Source organism: Durio zibethinus, chromosome 21 (genome assembly GCF_047325235.1).
Source record: "Durio zibethinus cultivar Kanyao isolate XHJ-2024 chromosome 21, ASM4732523v1, whole genome shotgun sequence".
NCBI classification, from domain to species: domain Eukaryota; kingdom Viridiplantae; phylum Streptophyta; class Magnoliopsida; order Malvales; family Malvaceae; genus Durio; species Durio zibethinus.
Window position 1 is genome coordinate 20,053,826 of NC_143182.1, and position 22,199 is coordinate 20,076,024.

Below are 22,199 nucleotides of genomic sequence, written 5' to 3' on the forward strand. Positions count from 1 at the left end.
TACCCAAAGATTTTAGTAATCATGCTAGAAGGTCTTATAGAATCGATTGGGATAACGCCGCAAGTTGAAATTAAAAAATGGATTGAGATAACATTGCGAATCGAAATTATGCCTAGAGGTCTTAGAAATCATGAAATCTTTGAATGCTCCTCTAATCAAAGGCCATGAAACTTTAAAAATCTAAAAATCTTTTGCTCGAAGGTCTTCGAAATTTTAAAATCTTTGAATGTCTTCCCAGTCAAAGGTAATAAAGCTTTGAAAATTTAAAAATCTTTTTGAACATGGCTCTTGCATGATCAGAGATTTTTTAGACTCTAAAGGTGTTGTTTAAATAAGGTTCCTCTTAAACAGAGGTTTTAAAATCTTGATTCAAAATGATTCCTCTTAAACAAAGGCTTTGAAACTTTAAAACGTTGAAAATTGAAAATGGCTTTTCCCTAATCAAAGTTGATAAATGCAATCATTATACAAATGTCTATTCTCATCAAATGATGCTAATGGAAATATCGATATGAATGCAAATGTCAATGCAAATGCAAGAATATGAATGCTTGATGCAAATACATTTGACAATGACAATGTTCTTTTCATGTAAATGCCCCTACAAATACCTTTTCTTAGGATACAGATGCTAGGATGTAAATGCAAATTTTTTTACGGTGCAAATGCAAATATCTTATACAAGTGCAAATGCAAGTGATGCAAACATGAATGTCTTTTTTGTGATACAGATACAAGTGATGCAAATGCAAATGTCTCTTTAATGATGCACAGGCAAATGATGCAACTACAAATATCTTTTTTTTTTATTATTTTTTCATTTGCAGGTCAAATGTCTTTCTCATTATGCAATTGATGCAAATGCGAAGACTCTTTTTACCTTATCTTTTTTTTTTAAAGATCTCTGTTTAAATTTTCAATTTTTAATTTTCACCAAAAAATGTTTTCAGTATTCTATACAAAATGCTCAACTAATCTCTAAAATTTTCAAAAGTGATTAGAACATTGTCCTACATAAAGTATCTTTACAATCAATGAGAAAATTTAAATCTCAAGCTATTGAATCTCTTGAAAATCGATGATTACTATTTGGAATACTTGTGGATGGGGGGTAGTTGACAATTCAATTTTTTTTCAGTGGTGGGCATATCTCATGGAAAGCTTGACAAGGGTTTAAGGATTTTTGTTAGGCTTACAAAAAAGATAATTTTCTAAAACACTTTTCTCTTATTGAAAACATGATACTTCAATGTGTGTCAAAACTAGCCATTAGTTTTTAAACAAGATTTGGGAAAAGAAAGAAGTTGGTTTTCCTTTTTGTTTTTTTTGATGAAATGTAGAGTCTTCAATGAGTATTGATCTTTCAAAAAGTTTTTCATCAAGAATTTTTTTTATTTTGGATAGAAACTTCGAACTCTAAAATTCAATTTAGGGCCTCAAGAATGACTTTAGCTCTAAACTACCCTTTTGAGATTTTCACTTTAGAGCTATATTTTTTATCAATGAAGAACTCGGTGAAATCTTGCCAAATACCAAAAATTACATATAAATCTTCAAAGACATTGCTCTTTAATCCAAGTATCCATATTTGATCAGAATAGACTTTTTAGGGTATGTAATTTAAGCCAAAGTTTAGGGTTATGAAAGAATGGATAAACAGGCTCAAAAGTATATGTTATTCAGGGTAATTAGGTCAAGAATCCTTATGAGCATTCTTTACCTTTTCTTTCTTTGCTTTTCTTTTCTTGAAACATCTAGTTTTAATTTCAGTAATTTTATTCACCCTTTTTTTTTTACCTTGAATTCTCATTTTCAAGGTACATGTTTTCTCTTTTTTTTATTATTTTTTATTTTTGGATTCTAACTGAAGCTTCAGATTCTTATCCCCAAGGTGCATGTTTTTCTTTCTTTTTTTTTCTTCAAAGACACCTAACTTCATCTATAACCGTTTATTTTCTTGAACTCTTGGGATTTCAATTGAAGCCCTAGTCATTTCTTACCTCGGACTCTCATCTCAGAGGGGCATGTTAGATGCTTTCAATATGAAACACTTTTATTAAAGTTGGTCTCTTAAAGGTATCCTTATTTTGCCCCTAATGTAGAAAATAATCCTTGGTCGGGGTTCATTTTAGAACAAAAAAAAATTAATAAGCTCAAATGAATAGCAGGTGGATAATTTTTATACATGAGAAGGATAGAGAAATATGGCCATTCATCATTTCAAATGTGATTACTTGGTTTGAAGAGCAAATCATTAAAAATGTCTTTTTGTTTTTTTTTTTGTTTTTTTTATGCCCCATCTTGTTTTTCACTCAAAGTTCTCATGATGATAAAAATCAAGTTGCATAAGATTGATCACACAGTTCAAAAAGGCTCTTTGAGCTCTAACTTTTTGGCATTTTTTGGTGAGAGAGAGTGAAAAGGTATAAAGGTATGCAACAAATTGTCTTTGGTAAAAGTGGATTCTTTTTTTTTCATTATGCCTTAAAACAAGAAATAAGGGTTACTAAAGAGAAAAGTTTAGGCACTTTTGTGTCTATGATTATAGCAAAATTTTGACACATATTGAATTACCAATTACAAATTTGAAAGAGCATCTTACTTGTTTTTTATTATTATTTTTTAAAAAAATAATTCAAAATAAACTTTCAAAATTGACCTTTTTTGCTCATTACCCAAGAAAAGATTATCACCCCTTTAAAGTATGAATTCAAACTCACATTTCCTGAAGGGTTATGGTTGATGAGTCCAATCATTTAAGTGATTAGGGGCATAAAAGTATTCAAAAAGGTGTGAAGGTATTTGATGAACTTCTTCCTAATATTAATCACCATTTTTCTTAAGAATCTTTCCATTTTTATTATAAAAGAAAACTTTTTTTATTTTTTAAGTTTTTTATCTTAAAAGTTACTTATGTGGGACTTTTATTCAAACAAATGCATAGAGAGAAAATTTCATTAAAAAGATCCAAAACATTAAATTCTTCCAAAATAAGTTAGATAACTCCTAAGAATAACATGTACATGTCATACATAAATAGTGAAATGATTTAAAAAGAAATCATACTATCTTGATTTTTCAAAACTTTAGACCTCTCTATTTATCTCAACTCTTCACATTTGGCAATTGGATGGAGTCAACTTCCATTGTTCTATCACCTCTGAAGTCAGAATACCACTCTTGATAAGATTTTCAACTTTTTTTTAGCTATTTATATTTTTCAGTTAAGTGATCAATTACCCCCATATGATAATCGTATTTGTCATTGGGATCATAACTCATTGCTGATGGATTTGGTGTTGTTTTTAAAGGCACATGAGCGAGATATAGACCTTCTATTAGCAAAGGTAAAATATGAGAAATATGGATTGGTAGTTTCTCTCGATTATTTTTTGGTCTCTTTTTCAGTTTTTTATTGGTCAAATGGTCGGTTCAAATGTAAAAACAATATCATGAATGGCCATTTGAGGATGAAAATTTGCTGGAAAGCCCAAATGCTGGCTTGGTTGGCAAAGATATGGGTTTTGATATATACCACCTGTGACAGGATGGCAAGGCTAATGAGAGGGATATGGATTGTATGGGATGAAGCTATTAGGTAGATGCCCTTCCATTGTGACTACTTACATTTCTCTTTCATTATTTTTTGATGTACTTCTCTCTTCAACATCTATCACATCTTTTAATTTAATCCTCTCATTCTTGATTGCATTTTCTATGATCTCACCAAAAATTACCATGTCAGAAAAGTTTTTGGAGACATTTTCGACCATTCTTTCATAACAAAGAGTGTTCAAAGAAGTGACAAATAGAACAACAATTTCTTTCTCTGACAAGGGTGGTTGTACTTGGGCTGCTATGTATTTCCATTTATATGCATATTCTTGAAAGTTTTAGTTGACTTTTTCTTTATGTTCTGCAAAGACAACCTATTTGGCACCATATCTTCAATATGCTTGTATTGTGTTAGGAAAGCCCTAGCTAAGTCATTCCAAGAGCAAATCTTATTTCGACCAACTGAGCATACCATTTTGTCGTAGACCTAGTGAAACTATCTTGAAAGCAATGGATCAATAACTTATCATGATGGGTGTGAGCTGTCATATTTTGATAGTACATGGTGATGTGTGTTAAAAGACATTTCATTCCATCATACTTCTCAAAATTTAAGGCTTTAAACTTTGCTAAAATAATAAGATTAAGCACTAAAGTAAGTTCACTGGGATCAGCATTCTTGTACATATCATGGCTTTTAATTGCTTTTAATCTCCCTTCTAACAAATCATACTTATCTTTCATCATTGTATCTCTTGATGGATTTGACACCTTTTTCAATTTCTTTAATCCTTTAGGATCATCCACATTAGGCACAGCAATGGAGTCGTAACGAGTAGCTCAAGATTGACATTTGTCTGAACTGGGGGCAACTTGGTAGAAATGCCAATATAAGGTTGATAAGTTGCTAGAGATGCTTGTGGCATATGAGGTTCTTAAACATATGTGAATCTAGCTGAATATAATGGTGGCTCAATAGCTGTTTCCTCCCTTGTCCTGTATGTTTCAACAATTATGTTTTCTTTTGTCAACTCTACTAACATTTATTTTAATCTTGCCAACTGTCTGTCCACGTTCTATTGCATTCTCATAACTATTTTTTTAATTTTTTGTTGGGCCTTTTCTACTTTGTCCATCCAATTTACATCTTCATTTTCCATGATTTTGGTATCGACTCGAGTGGTATAAGTGTACAAACTTAATTGATCTCGTTTCTTAGGATAGTTATCTTTGCAACTTTTATTAATTATCAAAAGTAAAAAATGTATGACATGAATTTTATTATAAAAAACTCTTTGGCTTTGAAGGTTTAACAAAAGCATATTCACAATCATAATTTTTTATCCTTAGCTAGAATGAAAAACAATGAATTCAAATAAATGATGCATGATGTGCAAGTCAAATTTTATTATTGTTAAGGACAAGCTCAAATTCCCTATTGCATACATTTCTTCCACCTTAAAAGTTTGGTGAAGACATACTCACAACTATCACTTTTTCACAGGCTCTTTTAGACATACAATTATTAAAAATGGACAAAGGCATCAATTCATTAAAAATTCAAGTAAAAAGAAGTGTCCATTCATTCTCAAAAGTATCAAGTTTATACATCATAAACTGTTCTAAAGCTAGGGCAAAAAAGTGCTAGACCTGTTTTCACTCCCCTTCGTCTCGCCTAAGAAATCCAAAAACAATTGACTATGATTGCTAGAGAGGATAACCTTTTTCTTTAAAAACTTTTACATTTTATTCATCATCATGGCCAACCTTACTGTTACTTGTAGCACTACCTGCTATATCAGTAGGGATCAATGAAAGGTTCTTATGAATAACTGGCTTCATTTTAATGTCAAAACTTAGATATTCGACTTTCATCAGTCCCTGCACCTTATGTTTCAAAGTCGTGCAGTTTTTCAGAGAATGGCCCATAATGCCAAAATGATATTCACATCGAGCACTAAGGTCATACCATTCGAGGAAAGATGGTTTGCAGGTTCAGTAGGGATAGGGACAAAGATGTAGTTTTCTAGGAGTAATGGGTATAACTTTGTGTAGGACATGAGTATTGGATCAATAGAGATTTTTTTTTTTGGTGTTGCCAAAGTTTTTTTATCTTATGGTTGGTTTGCATTGCTGAAAAGATGGTAGTATAGCTGGTTTTGAAGTGGATTGAGAAACTCCGGGTCAAAGATTAGGTTGAAAAAATGGTGATAGGATAGTGTGCTGAACAAGTGATTGTGAAATATAATATGGTGGGTATCGATTCAAGTGTAAAATTTCAGAGGTTGCATGAAATTTGGAGGCCTAATCCTAGATGCTTGGAAATGAGGTTGGAAATAGTCATAAGAAGGATTTAGGTGCAAGTTTGGAATCGGGATGGCTAGTGAAGGTTGTTTGAAATCAAATGACTTATCCTTGGAAATCAAACTTTTAAGCTCAGTTATTTGCGTGGCTAGTTCACCCATTCTTCTTTTAAGTTCACCCAAACTTTAGTCATTGTTCAAATCACCCAATGCCTTAGTATGCTCGAGAAAAGTACTGGAACTAATAAGAGCCAGTTGATCTTAATTTGATGGAATCAAAAGTGACAACGATCCTTGAAGAGGAACAAACTCAACTTCACCATTACCTTTAACCATTTCTATCAATTGAGTCATCTGTTGTTTCATCTTTTGAAGCTCGAGCCATAATTCCTCTTGATTTAACTCTAAAGCACTAATCTTTGCTTCGAATTGATCTCCCATTTTTGCCACTCTAATTTCTAGCAAGACAGACATTTTATTCCGAGACTTAAACAAAAAATTCTAGATTACTACCCTTATTGAATGAATGCCACAAAAATAATTTCTAACTTACACGACACATACAATATGTTTATGAATATGATGACTAATGAATGTCATGAAATGTATATATGCCTAAGACAATGAATTTTTTATATGTATAAGACCCCGAATGAAACTTTTTTTTAACCATGAATATGTGTGCAAGGAATGTAATGTTGTATTGTAGGGATGGTGGGATATGAAATGCAATGTATGTTCTATAAGACCCTAGTTTTCATGAATCCATATGCATAAAATACAATGACATACTTAGATGAATGATGAGATGTATACCTATGACTAATGCAATATACTTGTATGGAATGCATGAACATATCAAATGCACATTATATTTTTACATGGAATGCAATGCTTGTGTTATGCCAACCAAGTAAAATTGACACTACCTTTAAATATGTAATAAAATGGAGTGTGCGCATTACCTATTAAGATGCGTATGGAAGACATATATCACTTATCAACTTGTACATAATATGGGATGCATGGATTATTCATTAATACAGATGGGCTGGAATGCTTATATTATCTTATTATGATGCACATGGGATGAGATGCATGTATTATTTGTTATGATGTATGAAATGCAAAAGATGAAATAAAATATGAAAAAAAAAATTTTAAGAAGGAAAAACAAAATAACTAGGACTTGAAAATTAATTTTTAATTGGCCAATAAACAAAGAATTAAAGAAAAATCTTTATTTTTTTTTGAAAACTTTTTTTTCTTTTTTTGCTTGCTGGATAATGCTAAAAAAAAATCATTTTATTTTAAAATATTTTATGAAAATGTAAAATTTGGACAATTACCAAATGAATGAACTCCATGTTAAGAGAAAATTTATTTTTTTTAAAGAAAATGCTTTTCTTTTATCATCCATTTTTTCAAATTTTAATATATTTTTAGGTGATTTCTATAAAAAGGTCGGCAAGGCTCTACCCTAAGTAAGCTTTCTATGGCTCACGATGTGCTGGGTTAGGATTTATACATCTAAAGGTTTCCAAACTATTCCTCACATCATCATCTATTATAGACTAGTAAGGTTCCCCATCCCTCACCCATTATGGGCTACTAATGGAAGGGTTCAATCTGAGTGAAAGTATTTTGCTAACAAATACGGAGCTTATCACCTCATAGGAGCGTAGCTACTTCACTTCCTTCTAAAAGGAATAGAGCTTAGGTCTAAAGCTCATGCATGCGAGTGAAAATGCAAAGTGTGTGCAAAGTACTATATTAATCAAAATAACATAAATAAATCATAAACATAAAATCAAAATAAAACAGTAACTAACATGTAATTTATTTTATTCATTAACTTCTATATTTTTGAAAAATAAAATAAAAGAATTAAATTAAATATATAATAAAATCAATTAAATCCAACCATTGTCAATAGCGCATAATTAAAATTTTGACCTGACTCTCAAATAATCCCCAGCGGAGTCGCCAAGCTATTGTAATGGTTTTGGGACCGCTCAACTAAAATAATTTTAAAATCAAGAAAAATGGAAAGAGTCACCACCAATCTTTTTTAGGGTGTGATTGGCCACCCAAAAGTTTTATCTTTTTAATAAAACTATAAAAGCAGGTTTAAAATTTATCAAAAAGATAAACTTCAATCCAGGAAAATCAGGTTGGGTCCGAGAGTCGATTACACATAGGGAAGGATTAGTACTCCCACAATGCCCATAAATTGGTACAATTTAATCATGCGCTATTTTCAGTGTTGGATGAAATGGTTTTGATTTGAAATTTAATAATAATCCCCTTTATTTAAAAATAAATTTTTGTTAAAACTCTTTATTTAGGAATATTGAGAAAATCTTTAAGTTAAAGAATTATCTTAAAATTCTCCAAAATCTAGGGAGAATTTAAAATAACTTTTTTCACTTAAGATTTAACAGAATACTCTTTAAAATAAAAATAACACTCTTTGTCGAAGATAATTGTTGGTGACTCTCCAACATCTAAGCAGAACACCGAGAATTATTTCTTTCCAAATATTATTTTCGTTTTATTTTATTATATCACAATTTTAAAAGTAAGTAAATAAAAAAAAATTTGTGTGAAAAAGTAAATGATAGTATTATTAGATAGCAAGTAAAAATTAAAGACAAAGAAATGTAAAATGAATGCCAACAATTATATAATGATGTGAGCATGCTAATGTATATTATGCAAGATAATGAAACGTAATTTAAAAATGGATTCTTAAATATATTGAAACCACATTGATTCTTCAATATCTAGATAGAGCTTAAGTGCGACCATTTATATTTAAGATTTCATGTTATTAGTACCTTTTTTTATTAAAGCATATAATTTTATTATTAAAGAAAATTAAAGACTAGCATGAAAACTTAATGAAATAAAGTTTCTTAAATATCTCATCGTCTAGGCAGCATTTGAGAATAAATTATTTCGAGATTTTTATACATGTCTTTAGGATTTTGGGATGGTCTTATTTAGAGCTTAGGTCGAGGTTTTAAAGGTTAAGGTTTCAAATTTTGGGGTTTTGGATTTTTTATTTTAGGGTTTGAGATTTTAGAGTTTCAATTTAAGGGTTAAGGATTTAGGGTTTGATGTTTAGGGTTTTAGTTTTAGGGTTTTAAGGGTTTAGGGCCTAGTTTTAAAGTTTTATTTTTAGGGTTTAAGGTTTGCGGTTGTGATTTTAAGGTTTGAAGGGTTTAGGGTTTCGATCTTAAGGTTTGAGATTTTAGGGTTTAGGGTTTTGATTTTTGATTTTAGGGTTAAGGTTTTAGAGTTTAGATTTTTTAATTAAAAAAATACGAACATCTCTAAAAATCTCCAACATCTAGGCGGATTTTCAAAGCAAGTTTGATTTTTATAATTTTTGAAAATTAATTAAAATTTTTCATATATTTGTTTTATGACAATTTATTGTTATTATTGTTAATTATTATTATTATTACCTTTCAAAACTTTTTTATATAATTTCTTAATGTCAAGACAAAATTATTATATATTTATTCCCCCCAACATCTAGATAGGGAAAATAAAAAAATTTATTATTCTATTATTATTATTGGATTATTATTATTATTATTTTTTAAACATTTTTAATATATATTTTTAGTTATTATCCTAGTTGTTTTCATTTTATTATTATTAAAAACAATCAAATATTTATTTTGACAAATTTAAAAAAATTATCATGCATGAATATTAAAAATAAAACTCAAAATAACAAAAATAATAACATATCAAAAATTTTAAAAAAATCAAAAAATAAAAAATACCTAAAGCGGACATGTCAATGGTTCGATCGACGGTTGGTTCAGCAGTTCAACGATTCAGACTAGTTCAAACTGATTCACTGATGGTTCGTCTAGATTGGTTAAAGGTTGGCTGAAGCGGGTCACTAGGTCGGTTTATGCGGATCTCAGATCGAATCTAGGTCCATGCGCGGATCATCTTTTGCCTAAAACAATGTCGTTTTGGGCTTTAGCTTTCTATATAAAACCCACTTTTTTTAGCTCATTTTAACCTTTCTGCCCAAAAAACGTTTTCAAAGCTCAAGAGAGAGCTCCAAGGGCTCTGGCAGCATTCGATCGTCGATGTTCGTGCCGTCATGCCGGCCACCACCTGGGTCACCGCCAGTGGTTGCCAATGGTTGAAAAACACAAAAAAATTCCAAACGTTCACCTTAATGTGATCTTTTCAGATCCGATGTCTATTTTGCCATAAACAACCATAATCGGCATAAATCAAGGGTTGAAGCTTTCGGTCTCCTTTAAAAAAAATTGACGAATTTTTTTATTTTTTGCAGGTGGCTTGGCATTGGGTTCCTCGCTGATTTGGCGAGGATTATGTTTTTTGTTTGTTATTTTTTTGTGGATTTTTTTGTGGTTGGTTGTAGGGGGCATGGGACTTTTTTAGGATGTTGGGTGATTTTAGGGCAGTGTGTTTTAGGGCTAGAAACATTACAGGAACCTAAGACTTTTTTGTGTAAGGGAGAGCTGGGGTTTATGGGTGTGAGGGCTTTGATGGGGGTTGGTCCTTGGGTAGAACACAAAGGCTCTCGAGGATGTTTGTGTATGAGTGAAGGGAGAAAAAAGATCGGTGCTTAGTCATTGATGGTTGAACATAGGGCTCCAGGGGATCGAGGGGTCGTCTGTCTGACGGGAAAGGTCTGGTGCCTTAAAGGGGCTAGCCTTTTAAGTGTCTAAAGCTTTGGCTCTGGTAAACAGGGGGTGAACAGGGTTTGTAAGGTATGGTGAGGGGATAGAACAGGGGTGGCAATGCTAGCAAGGTATGGGTGATCAGAGGGGTGGGTGGCTAGTACCCCAATATTCTATTTTTTCTGTTTATATTTTCTGTTGTTTTTGTTTTGTTTTTTTTAATTATTATATTTTTATAATAATATCAAAAATATTAATAAACAAAACTTGAAAATAAAAATTAATCTAGTAGACTCGAACAAAATTTGGTGTCTACACTCGATTGGGAGCAAGGCAAATGGAATAGGAACAAAATACCCATATGGATAAGATCGAAAAAGCTCAAAAAGAATAAAAAAAGAGTTGATGAAAATGATGGAAATGTTGAAAAAATTGGATAAGGTAAGATAGTAGAAGAAACCCTCAATCTGAATAAAAGATAAAAAATTATGGATCATTTATACGCTCATAGGTTTGGTCTAAACCAAGGTCAATCTTCTCAGGAGACACAGGCCCACCCATGCCATTTTTTGAAACATATGCTTACACATATCCTGAGGTGCCCTGTCATAGTTACCCTAACCCTACCTTTGGGGAAAAGAGAATAGAACCAATTAAAGTCCCCTATTTTGATGACCTTTAGGAGAAGGAGATGATGGAAGTAAAAACCTCTAAGGTAATAGAAGAGTCAAGCTCCCAGCAAAAGATGAACATTTTGGAAGAAAAAGTTCAAGCCATTGAAGGTATGGATTATTTCGGCTCTATGGATACGGCCTAACTATGTTTAGTCCCAGATGTGGTTATCCCACCGAAGTTTAAAGTCCCTAAATTTGAACAATATGATGGGACTAAATGCTTGGTAACTATGTTACCATGTATTGCAGCAAAATGGTCGCCCATGCTCATGATAAGAAACTGTGATACATGTCTTTTAAGATAGCCTTTCAGGCTCCATGACAAGATGGTACGTGCAGTTAGATCGAGCCCATATCCGTTTTGGAACAATTTGGCAAAAGCATTTGTAACCCAATATAGACACATAATGGACTTAGCACGTGACCGCCTCTCCTTACAAAGTATGAAAAAGAAAACCACAGAAAGTTTCAAGCAATATGCTCAAAGATAGAGAGATACTGCTTCTCAAGTTCAACCAGCCCTCATAGAGAAAGAGGTGATAGTGCTTTTTGTAAGTACACTCAAGCCCCCTATTATGAAAAATTAATAGGAAATGCTACGAAAAATTTTTCTGACATGTTTATATCAAGTGAGATGATTAAAAACGCCATTAAGAATGGTAAATTAGATGGAAGAGAGATGACCAATCCAAAAAAAAGTGGCCCACCCAAGAAGAAAGAAGGAAAAGCTCATGTCATAACATCTAGATCAGGTGATTTATCGCTAGACATTGGCTTGAAGGAGTCGTCACCAATCTTTTTTATCTAGGTGCAATTGGTCACCTAAGGAATCTATCCTTTTAAGGAACACCTAAGCTTAAAAGAATAGGTTCGGATCTACTAACCAGAACATGATTCGGGAGTTCGATTATGTGTGAGAAAAGTTATAGCACCCTCACAACGCTCATTGAAAGATGGTACCAGCTTAATTTTGTGTTATCCAATAAGCCTTAAAAATTTATCAAGTAATTAATTATAAGAAATTATTCTCAATTGATTCTAATACTTTTAGTAAAAAATTGAGAAAATTTCCTCACCTCAAGAGTATGCAAGAAAACTACTGTTTCACTTACAGAAGTTCCATCATTGAATTATTTAACATTAAAGAAAATTCAAGAAAATAAAAAGGAAAAAAATGATTGCTTTAGATATAAACTCTTTTCTCTTCAAAAATTCATTGCTTTTGTACAAGGAAAATTGATACTTTCAACTTTTTTTCAAAAATATTTTTTAGAAAAAACTTATTTTCAAGGAAAATTGATACTTTCAACTTTTTCTCAAAAATATTTTTTAGAAAGCTTATTTTCAAGGAAAATTGATACTTTCAACTTTTTCTCAAAAATTTTTTTTTTGAATACATATTTTCAAGAAAATTAATACTTTCAACTTTTCCTTAAAAATATTTTTTTAGACGACTTATTTTCAAGGAAAATTGATTGATACTTTTAACTTTTCTTTAAAAATATTTTTTTGAAGAATTATTTTCAAGAAAAATTGATACTTTCAACTTTTCTTCAAATTTTTTTATTTTTATATATTTTTAACTTTATTCTTACAAAAATACTCTTAAAAATAAATAAACAAAAAAAAATGATTCAGTTGGAGAGTTGGCGTGACTCGACTTCAGATACAGAAAAGTTGGAATGACTCAAAAACTGATTTCGCTTGTCTCGATCCATTATTAGATGGAAAATTGCTCCTCATGATAATAGCAACTTTAGAAGGCTTTGACAGGTACATACGTGGGTTATAATGTGAATATCTGGCATCTCAGATTTGGCAAGTCCCATCATCAGATGACGATTAAAGCTGGGAAGCAAAGGCAAGGCCTAGGACTAAATGCAATGGCAGTTACAGCTCCAGTATGCCCTCGTAAAACTAAAATTGGCAACCTATCTGGCAAGCGCCAAACTTGAATCACAAAATCGTTTGATGCAGATGCCATTAAAATATTATTTGAACTAACAGCCAGTTACGTCACCTTCATGTCTACGACAACTAGCCAAGCAAAATGCAGTTTCCATAGACCTAATTTTGACAAGGTGATCATCTGAACCAGTAATAACATATCTCTCGGAGCGATCGAGTATGGCACAATAGACAGCATTCTGATATCCCCTCAACTTTTTTATTTTCTGTATTTTTTTTGCACCATGGTAGATGGTTTAATAATAGCATGGCATGTAGAGCGAACAGAAGGAGATCGGAGGTGCTTCCAAAACTTCCCCCCAATTTTTTTGGTACTTAGGCCCCGAACTTGATCAGCTTGCATATGTGGCCAACATAGATAGGCAGGTATAAGCTTCCTCTACCTGTTTTCTATACTATTTTCAAAATTCAAAAGCAAAAAAAGAACCAGATCCCAACAGTGTAGGGATGTCAGTAACATTCTTGGCAAGGGAGCAAATGAGCCAATTGTATCCATAGGGAGCCTTGTCCTTGCCCACGTGCCCACCACAGCACACGTCGTCGCCCTTTATGATGACTCCAGCACTCACGACTTTGGCTATAACAGCTTCCACGTCCTCAGTTTTGATGCAAAGCACACATCCAGTTTTCTCACTTTTCACAGAAGCAGAGTTACCAGCGATGTCAGATACGAGAATGGTAGAGCCAGCAAGCTCAAACTGAACAGAAAGGATATGAAGAAGCTCTTGCTCAGCCTTGCACTTGGGGTAAAGAGTACAGCTATTATCGATAGCATCGAATGCGGTCTTGTAGGATTGCACTGCATCAACTACCTTTGGTGCTTCCACCTTCAGCTGTGGCTTCATCGTCGTGAACTCCACTGCCACTGCCTTTTCGTCTCCTCTGTTTTGGCCTTCTGCTACATCATTGATGAAAATAAACAAAACTCTTCACAAAAATGGGAATTGGAGCTTGTGAGCATGTGGGCTTTTGAACTAAAATCTCTTCAAAATCAATTTGTTGGCTTTATCAAATCCTTTTACTTTTCTGGTTTGCTTCTTTCCCTTTCTCGTTTGCTTCTTTCTTTCTTAGACTTGCAGTCAAGGCACTTCTTTCCTTGCTTCTTACCACCAGCTGGTGACTCTACACGATGGTCTATTGCATGTCGCTGTTCTAAACACAAACTATGCCAATATCTCTATTTCACTACTGATTTTCTTTCGTGTTTTTTATCTTTAGATTTTTTTGTGATTTCTTTCTGATCTCCCCCAATTGATTCTTCTGTTGATTTATAGGACTAAACTTAGGAGAATTTTAAAACAATTGTGATTCTGTTTGTGTTATCAAAGAAAATCAAAATTTATCTTCCACAAGATGAATCTCACTCCAACCCTATCACTACCACTCACTTCCTCCCACTAAGTCCAAGCTTCAAAAATAATATAACTAGATAATGATGAAATTAAACTAGAACTAAATAACATAAATAAATAAATATGACAAATACAAAATAAAATTTAAAATAAATAGAATTCTACAATTGAGCTTGTATCGAACTTTTTATCGATGAAAACTTCGAACAAAATGGGGTGTCTATAGTTGTCCCTCTTTGCGCATTTTTTGTGAAACATGAATTGTGCAAAGACATAAACACCCATTTAAGACTCAACTTGATATTTTTTTTTCTTTTTTTTTTTTATTAAAATTTTGATTAAGCTTTTCTAAACGACTTTCGAAAAATAAACAAAGCTCCTCTAATCAAAGGTTTAATAATTTTGAAAAATAAATAAAATTCCTCTAATCAGAGGTTCAACAACTTTGGAAAATAAATAAAGCTCATCTAATCAGAGGTTCAACAACTTTGAAAAAAGAAATGGCTCTTCTAAGCAGAGGCTCAACAACTTTGAAAAAATAAATGGCTCCTCTAATCAGAGGTAACAAAATTTTGAGAAAATAAATTGCTCCTTTAAACAGAGCCACCATAACTTGGAAAAGTGAATTGTTCATTGACAATCATGTCCAAAGGAGTTATAGATCACGTCTGAAGGAATTTTGTAATGGGAACTCAAAGATTCACATTTTGAGTTCAACATTCAAAGGTTCAAATTCGCGAGAACCTTCCAGCTCCACAAGAATTTACTAAAATTTGATTATCAAAATTTCAATTTCATAAAAATTTGAATTTGCAAGATCTCAAGATTCATATCTACAACTTTCAAGACTCACATCCAATATTTAAAGATTCTCCTTTGAATTTTAGAGATTCACATCCAAACATTTAAGGCTTTTCACTCGAATTAAAAGGTCCATATTTGGAAAACTTGGGATTCACATCCTAAAAGTCTGAATTTTTGTTTTGTTTGAATTTTGGAGATTCACATCCAAAAGTTCAAAGCTTCTTATTTGAGTTCAAGGGCTCACATGCAACACAACTTAGAGTTTCACATCTAAGTTCAAAGGTTCTCACTTAAAAATTTAGAGATTAGCATCCAAAAGTTAAGTTTGAAGCTTTGAATTTTGGAGATTCACATCCAAAAGTTCAAAACTTTTCATTCTAGTTTGAAGATTCACATTCGATGAACTTTAGGGTTTCACACCTCAAAGATTCTCATTTTCAAACCCAAAGATTCTCATTTGAGAACTCAAAAATTCTCATCAAAGTATTCACAGTTTGTTTTTCAAGTGACTCAAAAATTTGCATGAATAAATGTTATGACCAAATATCCAAATGCTTTCTTAATGATGCAAATGCAACAACCTAGATTCTCATAGTGCCATGTATGTCCAAACAAAGTTTTAATTCATCAAATTATCTACATGTACTATTCAAGCAATGATGCCGACATGATGCATGTAATACAGACGTCAATGATGTCATGAAGTCTTAAATAATTGTGGTAATATGGCTTTCAAGACTTCACCATTTCGTATTTCTTCCTTGTTCAGTTTCTCAATACTTTGGAATAATTTTTATCAATCGATCATCATTTGACCACCATTCATAGGCTTCTCAGCACTAACAAATTTCAGAATAAGTTTCATCCACCATCACTGGGTCATTACTCATAGGTGTCTCAGCGTTAACCATTCCAAACAAATTTCATCATCCATCAGTAGGTCACACTCATAGGTTTCTCAGTCCTAACCATTCCAAAACAAACTTTATCCACTGATCCATATTATTTTCATCATTCAGTCATAACTTGCAAGTCATATCGATCAATTCATCCTTGTATTCATCACTTGATCATATCACACTTTCAAGTTTTTACACTCTCTTCATTTGTTGACCAACCTATCACCATTTTCATCATTTGATCACACCACATGTTATCTCAAATCATCCTTTTCAAGTTTCTATGATCTCTTCATTTTTTTTATCATATTGGATTTCTTTTTAAAAAAATGCAAGACTCTTTTAAGTACATATTCATTCATTATCATTTCAATTCTTGACAAACATAATGCAATCAAATATTTCCTCGATTCATTTTAGGGATGTGAGAACAAAAGAGCAGAAGGTGTATTAAGAGAAAAGCAATAAATGAAAAGCGAGTCTTGGTGCAAAAACAAATGAGGGAAAGACACAAGTTGGATGTATGTCATTGGGACAAATGAATATTCAGACAATTTTGAGCATTAATTCAAGATTCTTTTTTGAAAACTCATTCCATTGATTGTCAAAATCATTTTTAGTTCATCAAACTTTGCCCCAATTTTAAAAGATCTTTAGATGTCTTGATCTTCTATATATTTGAATTGTTCATCCAACTTTCAGCTTAGAGGTTTGGTCTACCCAAATTTCCCTTTCGGGTTTTCAATTTGAGTATTCTTTTTTTCTCATTTCATCTTTCATATTTTTTATTTTCTCTTTTTTCATTTTTCACTTTTTCTCTTTTTTTTTTCCATCCATTTCCCTTTTTTCTTTCTTTTTTCATCTTTTATCCTCTTTTTTTCTTTTTTTTCATCTTTCATCCATTGTTGATATCTTTCACACATTAATCTCTAGAGTAATATAACATGATTCCGTCATGAGCATACCTTTGCCCAACATATGATTATTCAATTCGAGCATTCACACTTGATCCAAATAGACTTTTCAAGGTTGTAATGTAGGCCATGGTATGGGATCATGAAAGAAATAGATAAAATAGGCTCAATATATATATATCTAAAGGGTTTAAAACTAAATGATCATCACTTGATGCAGCTTGGCATTTTGCCTCACTTTACATTATTTCACTATTTTTCTCTTTTTCATCTCATTCTTCACAAAAAGACTCTCATTAATTTACCTCAACTTGTTATGGCATTCATTTTTTCTCTTTTTTTTTTTTGAGATCTTTTGTGATCTTTGAGCTTTTTTTTTCAAAAATTACCTCCTAGTGTGAATGATGATCCTTGGGTAGGGTTTTTTTCTTTTTTAAAAAAATAACAGGCTCAAAGTGGTAACAATGAATGGTTTTTTTTTTTTTTAAATGATCATTTTTCATCTCAAATGTGAATGCTTTCTTTGAACATCATCTATTGAACAAAATAAGCCCATGACTCTTTTATAAGAAACTGCACTTCTTCGAATCATATTAATCTCACATCTACTTGCAGTTGGCTTTTTTTGCTCAAATAATCTTTTTAAATCAATATAAATGAGTTCTTAAAATTAAATCTCAAAATTATTGCTATAATTGTCTAAACATTCATCGTTTGAAATTCAAGAATGAGAACAAAAGTTATGAAAGGTGACAAAGCATAAAATAGTAGTTGAATGAAATAAAAAATGTAATGAAATGCATTAAATTACCTTTTATTGATATGATAACGAATGAAATCCTACTGCCTAAAAGAAACCTAATATTACTCTAAAAAAAATCTTAAAATGACAATAAACTTCCAATCAGCCTTATCTTCATTCTCCAAAATTGTGCCCTTATGCAATCAGGTGAAGGATCTTTACTGACATCTTGCCCTTCAATTTATTATGATTTTTCAGGCTTTTTCTGACTAACATGTTCTTGATTTTCACTCAGAGCATTGACATTATGATTTGTCAATGGATTGCCACTAACATTAGGTGTTGTTGCTCTTTTTTTATCAAAACTTATCATTTCATCTTTGATTAACCGTTGCACCTTATGCTTTACAGCAGTGTAATTTTTAGTGGAATGGCCAGCAATTTCATAGTGGTAGTCACAATAAGCTGTAGGATCATACCACTTAGGATAGGGTGGCTTGAACGGCTACACACGGCTGAGAGTAATTAAGTGGCTATTAAAGAGCTCTCGATATAACTCTGTATAAGTCATAGGGATTGGATCAAATACAAGTTTTTCTCAGGTAATTCATTGCTATCATAAACCACTTGTTGTGTTAGCAAGATAAGCTTGGGGCCTTATGAGAGGTTGAATATTAAGGTTGTATATGGGAGTTTGAGGGCTGAAAACAGACTGGCATGTTAATAGGTAAGATGGTTATGGAGCTGACTGATATGGGTAGGATGAGGTATTGTTTATAACAGGATAATGTAGGGAATAACTTTGTCAATAAGGTTGGTATCCTCTAAACTGTCTATCAAAGCCTACAGCTTAAGCTTCAGTCTCGTTCTTCCCAGGTGCCTTCTTGGTTTCTCCTCTTTTCAACTTACCATTTTTAATCGCATTCTCAATGATTTCACTTGAGATCACCATGTCGACGAAGTTTTTTGTGGCATTTCCTATCATTTTTTCATAATAAGGAGATTTTAAAGTGTTGACAAACAATACAGTGATCTCTTTTTTAGTCAAAAGAGGTTGCACTTGAGTAGCCATGTCCCTCTACCTTTGAGCATATTCTTTGAATGACTCAGTCGCCCTTTTTTTTATATTTTGCAAGGAAAAACAATTAGGAGCTAAGTCTATGATATGTCAGTATTAACTGATGAAATCATGGGCCATATCACTTCAAGAATGAATACAATTTATGTCCAGTTAGACATACCACCTAGCAATAAAGCCAGTGAAGCTATCTTGAAAGACGTATATCAAGAGCTTTTCATTATTGGCATGGGTAGCCATTTTTCAACAGTACATAGTAATGTGAGTCTTCGAACACTTTGTACCATCATATTTCTTAAACTCTGGCACTTTAAACTTCGGAGGGATAACCACATCCAGGACTAACAAAGTCCAACAGTATCGACAGAACCATAAAAACCCACTCCTTCCGCTGCCCGTAACCTTTGTTCAAGCATACTAATCTTTGAATCTTCCTAAGATTCCACCATATTTGCCTTTTCCTTCTCATTTCCTTTTATTCATCCAAATCTAGAACTTGGATTGGTTTTACTACTTTTTCAATAAAGGCAAGATTCACATAGCCGTGGTAATGCCCTGAATTAGAGGCAGATGGCATTCCAAGCTATATAGGATATATAAATTGTTGAGGTGGGGTCTCTTGTGTAGGTTGAGCTTGAGGTGGACCAAAACTAGGTGGGTATAAGAGGTCAGTCACTTCTTGTGATGGATGGTCTTATTGACTAGCATTCTCTTCTATTACCTTCCTCTTATTTAACTTGTTGAGAGCATCTAGATTCTTACTCAACTCATTCTTAATCTTTTCCTGTGCTTTTTTCAATTTTTCAAATCAATGAGAGTTTTCTTGCTCTATTTGTCTAGCTCTGGTTCTTGTGTTATATAGGTGGGTAAGGCTGCTTGGTGGAGCTATCCTTGAACCTCTAACACCACAACTATGATTAGAAATGCTATGCTATGCTTTATGTATGACACGTTAATACATGAATAAAATTTACATTTTCATGGATGAATTCTACTATGAAATGGATGCAAATGATAATGTTAAAACATGATCATGAAAATAATACAGATGCATAAAATCAGACAAACAACATGGTTAGTTTCACAGATGAACTAAAAGTGATGCCAATGCATAATGTTACATATGATAATGAAAATGATGCACAAAGTCAGACAATCAAAATGATTAGATAAACATTCTTCTTATGTCCTAGTTTCAGGGTATACCTATCATTGGATAGAAAGGGCTCTATCTTAGGTTTAGGCACTTCTAAGGTTCACTATATGTGGTTCAAGGTTAAAGTTTAAAGGTTTTCAAATTGCTCCTTACATCATTGTCCATCACAGACTAGTAAGGCACCCTAATCCTCACCTATTACAAGCTACAAGCAAAAAATGTTCAATTTGAATAGGAGTATTTCACTAGCTACTGCGGAGGCAGTAAACCTCACGAAAGCAATAGGTACTTTACTCTCTCCTAGAGGGACGGAGCTCGGGTATAGAGCTCATGTTATGCATATGCATATGAATGACATAATTAATAAAGTAAATAAACATGAATGAATAAAAAATCTATACAAAAGGTTCAATTTTATTAAGCTTTTGGATAACACAAATTTATTTGCTGCCCTGACTTTCGGACGTCCCCAGTGGAGTCGCCAAGCTGTCATAATGTCTAGATCAAGTGATCTATTGCTAAACATTGGCTTGAAGGAGTAGTCATGAATCTCTTTTATCTAGGTACGATTGGCCACCTAAGGAATAAATCCTTTCAAGGAACACCTAAGCTTAAGGGTTCCTAAAAGAATATGTTCGGGTCTACTAACCAAAACAAGGTTCGGGAGTTCGATTACGTGTGAGGAAACGCTCATCGAAAGATGGTACCGACTTAATTTTGTGTTATCCAATAAGCCTTAAAAATTTACCAAGTAATTAATTATTGGAAATTATTCTCAATTGACTCTAATACTTTTAGCAAAAAATTGAGAACATTCCCTCACCTTAAGAGTATGCAAGAAAACTACTATTTTACTTGCAGAGACTCCAACGTCGAATTATTTAAAATTCAAGAAAATTCAAGAAAATAAAAGGGAAAAAGAAAAAAAATGATTGCTTTAGATATAAACTCTTTTCTCTTCAAAAATTCATTGCTTTTGTGTAAGAAAAATTGATACTTTCAACTTTTCCTCAAAATATTTTTTAGAAACTTTAATTTCGAAGAAAATTGATACTTTCAACTTTTCCTCAAAAATATTTTTTAGAAAAAACTTATTTTTAAGGAAAATTGATACTTTCAACTTTTCCTCAAAAATATTTTTTAGAAAAAACTTATTTTTACTTATTTTCAAGGAAAATTGATACTTTTAACTTTTTCTTAAAAATATTTTTTTGAAGAATTATTTTTAAGGAAAATTGATACTTTCAACTTTTTCTTAAAAATATTTTTTTTAGAAAAATTTGTTTTCAAGAAAATTGATACTTTCAACTTTTCCTCAAAATTTTTTATTTTTTTATTTTTATATATTTTTAATTTTATTCATGCAAAAATACTCTTAAAAATAAATAAACACAAAAAAAAATGATTCGACCGGATGGACTTCAGATGCAGAAAAGCTGTAATGACTCAAAAACTGATTTCGCTTGTCTCGGTCCATTATTAGATGGAAAATTGCTCTTCCCGATAGCAGCAGCTTCAGAAGGCTTTGGCAAGTACATGCATGGGTTATAATGTGAATATCTAGCGTCCCAGATTCAGCAAGTCTCATCATTAGATGACGATTAAAGCTGGGAAGCAAAGGCGGGGCCTAGGACTAAATGTAATGGCAGTTATAGCTCCAGTATGCCCTCGTAAAACTGAAACTGGCAACCTATCTGGCAATTGCCAAACTTGAATCACAAAATCGTTTGATGCAGATGCCATCAAAATATTATTTGAACTAACAGCCAGTTACGTCACCTTCATGTCCACAGCAGCTAGCCAAGCAAAATGCAGTTTCCATAGACCTAATTTTGACAAGGTGATCATCTGAACCAGTAATAACATATCTTTCGGAGCAATCCAGTATGGCACAATAAACAGCATTTTGATATCCCCTCAACTTCTTTATATTCTGTATTTTTTTTTGCACCATGGTAGATGGTTTAACAATAGCATGGCATGTAGAGCGAACAAAAGGAGATCGGTGGTGCTTCCAAAACCTCTTCCCAATTTCTCTAGTACTTAGCCCTCGAACTTGATTAGCTTGCATA

General features: G+C 32.4%; 1 protein-coding gene across 1 annotated transcript; it reads right to left on the reverse strand.

Annotated features, from left to right (window-relative positions):
* Positions 1–13,583: 13,583 nt before the first annotated feature.
* On the reverse strand, positions 13,584–14,290 carry LOC111293491 (uncharacterized protein At5g48480-like). The gene has a single exon (XM_022886234.2). It carries the CDS (start codon positions 14,025–14,027, stop codon positions 13,584–13,586), a length of 444 nt encoding a protein of 147 aa, XP_022741969.2. The 5' UTR covers positions 14,028–14,290.
* Positions 14,291–22,199: the final 7,909 nt, after the last annotated feature.

Bases quoted from the DNA above. Each gene is read 5' to 3' on its own strand.
- LOC111293491 (XM_022886234.2), bottom strand. From the start codon at position 14,027: ATGAAGCCACAGCTGAAGGTGGAAGCACCAAAGGTAGTTGATGCAGTG.